General features: G+C 49.0%; 1 protein-coding gene across 5 annotated transcripts in view; it reads left to right on the top strand.

Annotated features, from left to right (window-relative positions):
* Obsc (Obscurin) overlaps nucleotides 1-2,500 on the top strand; it is a 543,345-nt gene that overhangs the window by 405,617 nt on the left and 135,228 nt on the right. For all 5 annotated transcript variants that reach the window (XM_080280411.1, XM_080280415.1, XM_080280412.1 and 2 more), the window contains one exon: nucleotides 1,018-1,177. In XM_080280411.1, the coding sequence (XP_080136537.1) occupies nucleotides 1,018-1,177 (160 nt within the window). The remainder of the gene's footprint in view (nucleotides 1-1,017; nucleotides 1,178-2,500) is intronic.

Genomic DNA, 2,500 nt, shown 5'->3' with positions numbered 1-2,500 from the left:
AAGGGCAGACTATTTTACTGTGAGCTTGTAATAAACTCCTTATCTAGCTGTTTGTACACGGAGTTTCTATCACCAAAGTATTGCAAGTTACACCTCTCTCTATCTCTCCCCTCCTTATCCTTCCATATCTCTCTTATCTCTCCCCTCCTTATCTCTCATGACTATCACATCTCTCTATCTCTCCCATGCAGGTTTAGTCTCTATCTCTCCCCCTCCTTATCTCTCACATCTCTCTATCTCTCTCCCTCCTTATCTCTCATCTCTCCATCTCTCTCATTCTCTCTCATGTCTATCTCTCACATCTCTCTATCTCTCTCCATCTCTCCTCTCCTTACCCCTCCATGTCTTATCTCTCTCGTCTCTCCCCCTCCTTATCCCTCCATATCTCTCTTATATGTCCATCTCTCCCCCTTCCTGATCCCTCTATATCTCTCTTAGCTCTCCCCTCCGTATCTCTCATGACTATCTCTCACATCTCTCTATCTCTCCCCCTCCTTATCTCTCAGTCTCTCCCCTCTTTATCCCTCTATATCTCTCATCTCTCCATCTCTCTCCTTATCTCTCATGTCTATCTCTCCCCCTCCTTATCTCTCATCTCTCCATCTCTCCCCTCCTTATCTCTCAATCTCTCCCCTCCTTATCCCTCATCTCTCCATCTCTCTCCTTATCTCTCATGTCTATCTCTCACATCTCTCTATCTCTCCCCCTCCTTATCTCTCAATCTCTCCCCTCTTTATCCTTCCATATCTCTCTTATCTCTCCCCCTTTTTATCTCTCGTGTCTCTCTATCTCTCCATCTCTCTCCTTATCTCTCATGTCTATCTCTCACATCTCTCTACCTCTCCCCCTCCTTATCTCTCAGTCTCTCCCCTCTTTATCCTACCATATCTCTCTTATCTCTTCTCCTCTCTTCTCTCCTCCTCTCCCCCTCTTTATATCTCTATTATCCCTCATCTCTCCATCTCTCTCCTTATCTCTCATGTCTATCTCTCACATCCTTCTATCTCTCACACACAGGTTCAGGAACGGAAAGCCACTGCCTACCTCCGAGAAATATGAGGTCTCGTGTGAGCGTATGGCGGGCTGGCACACGCTCGTAGTGAAGGACGTGAAGGAGGGAGACAAGTGTGCGTTCAGCGTGAAGGGCAAGAACCAGCACGGCGAGTGTGAGACCAGCGTGAGTATTAGAGTGAGGGAGGGAGAGGGTGAAGAGTGAGGGAGGGAGAGGGGTAAAAGAGTGAGGGAGTGAAACGAGGGGTGAAGGAAGTGAAGGAAGGAGACAAGTGTGCGTTTAGTGTGAAGGGCAAGAACCAGCACGGCGAGTGTGAGACCAACGTGAGTATTAGAGTGAGGGAGGGAGAGGGGTGAAGAGTGAGGGAGTGAAGGAGGGGGGATAAAAGAGTGAGGGAGTGAAGGAGTGATGAAGGAGAAAGGGAGGATGATAAGTGCTTAATTAGCGTTATGTACAAGAGAGAGAGAGAGAGAGAGAGAGAGAGAGAGAGAGAGAGAGAGAATAGAAACGTTAAGGAGGAAGAGAGTAAAGGAACGAGAGAGAGAGAGAGAGAGAGAGAGAGAGAGAGAGAGAGAGAGAGAGAGAGAGAGAGAGAGAGGAGCTCAGACACCGATGTGAGCAAGAAAAGACACTGGATTGAGAGACGCGGGTGAATAAGAATACTGAGGAGGAGGGAAGGAGGGATGGAGGGAAGGAGGGAAGGAGGGATGGAGGGATGGAGGGAAGGAGGGAAGGAGGGAAGGAGGGATGGAGGGAAGGAGGGAAGGAGGGATGGAGGGATGGAGGGAAGGAGGGATGGAGGGATGGAGGGAAGGAGGGAAGGAGGGAAGGAGGGATGGAGGGATGGAGGGAAGGAGAGACAGGGGGAAGGAGGGAAGAAGGGAAGGAGGGAAGGAGGGATGGAGGGAAGGATGGAGGGAAGGAGAGACAGAGGGAAGGAGGGAAGGAGGGAAGGGGAGAAGGACCAGGAAGGATGGAGGGAAGGAGTACAGAGGGAAGGAGGGATGGAGGGAAGGAGTACAGAGGGAAGGAGGGATGGAGGGAAGGAGTACAGAGGGAAGGAGGGATGGAGGGAAGGAGTACAGAGGGAAGGAGGGATGGAGGGAGGGAGGGAGAGACAGAGGGATGGAGGGAAGGAGAGACAGAGGGAAGGAGGGATGGAGGGAAGGAGTACAGAGGGATGGAGGGATGGAGGGAAGGAGTACAGAGGGAAGGAGGGGTTCAAATATATTCTTAATCTGCATTTTCACAATCTTAGAAAACATAAATAAAACTCAGAAGAAACTATAAATAAAACTAAAAAAAAACATAAATAAAACTCAGAAGAAACTATAAATAAAACACAGAAGAAACTATTTCAAACTATCTATCTACCGACAAACACCATAATCCCGTAAGTTATGTGTTTTACGGGGAGGGGCACTAACCCTCCACCAACCCACTTGTTGACACGTAGGGAGCACGTATGGTTTGGTTATATGGTTACCA

This window comes from Coenobita brevimanus, chromosome 84 (genome assembly GCF_032717465.1).
Source record: "Coenobita brevimanus isolate Jiangsu-jjx chromosome 84, ASM3271746v2, whole genome shotgun sequence".
In the NCBI taxonomy this organism is placed as follows: Eukaryota; Metazoa; Arthropoda; class Malacostraca; order Decapoda; family Coenobitidae; genus Coenobita; species Coenobita brevimanus.
The sequence above is the reverse complement of the archived record's forward strand: the minus strand, read 5'-3'. Positions and strand labels throughout refer to the sequence as shown.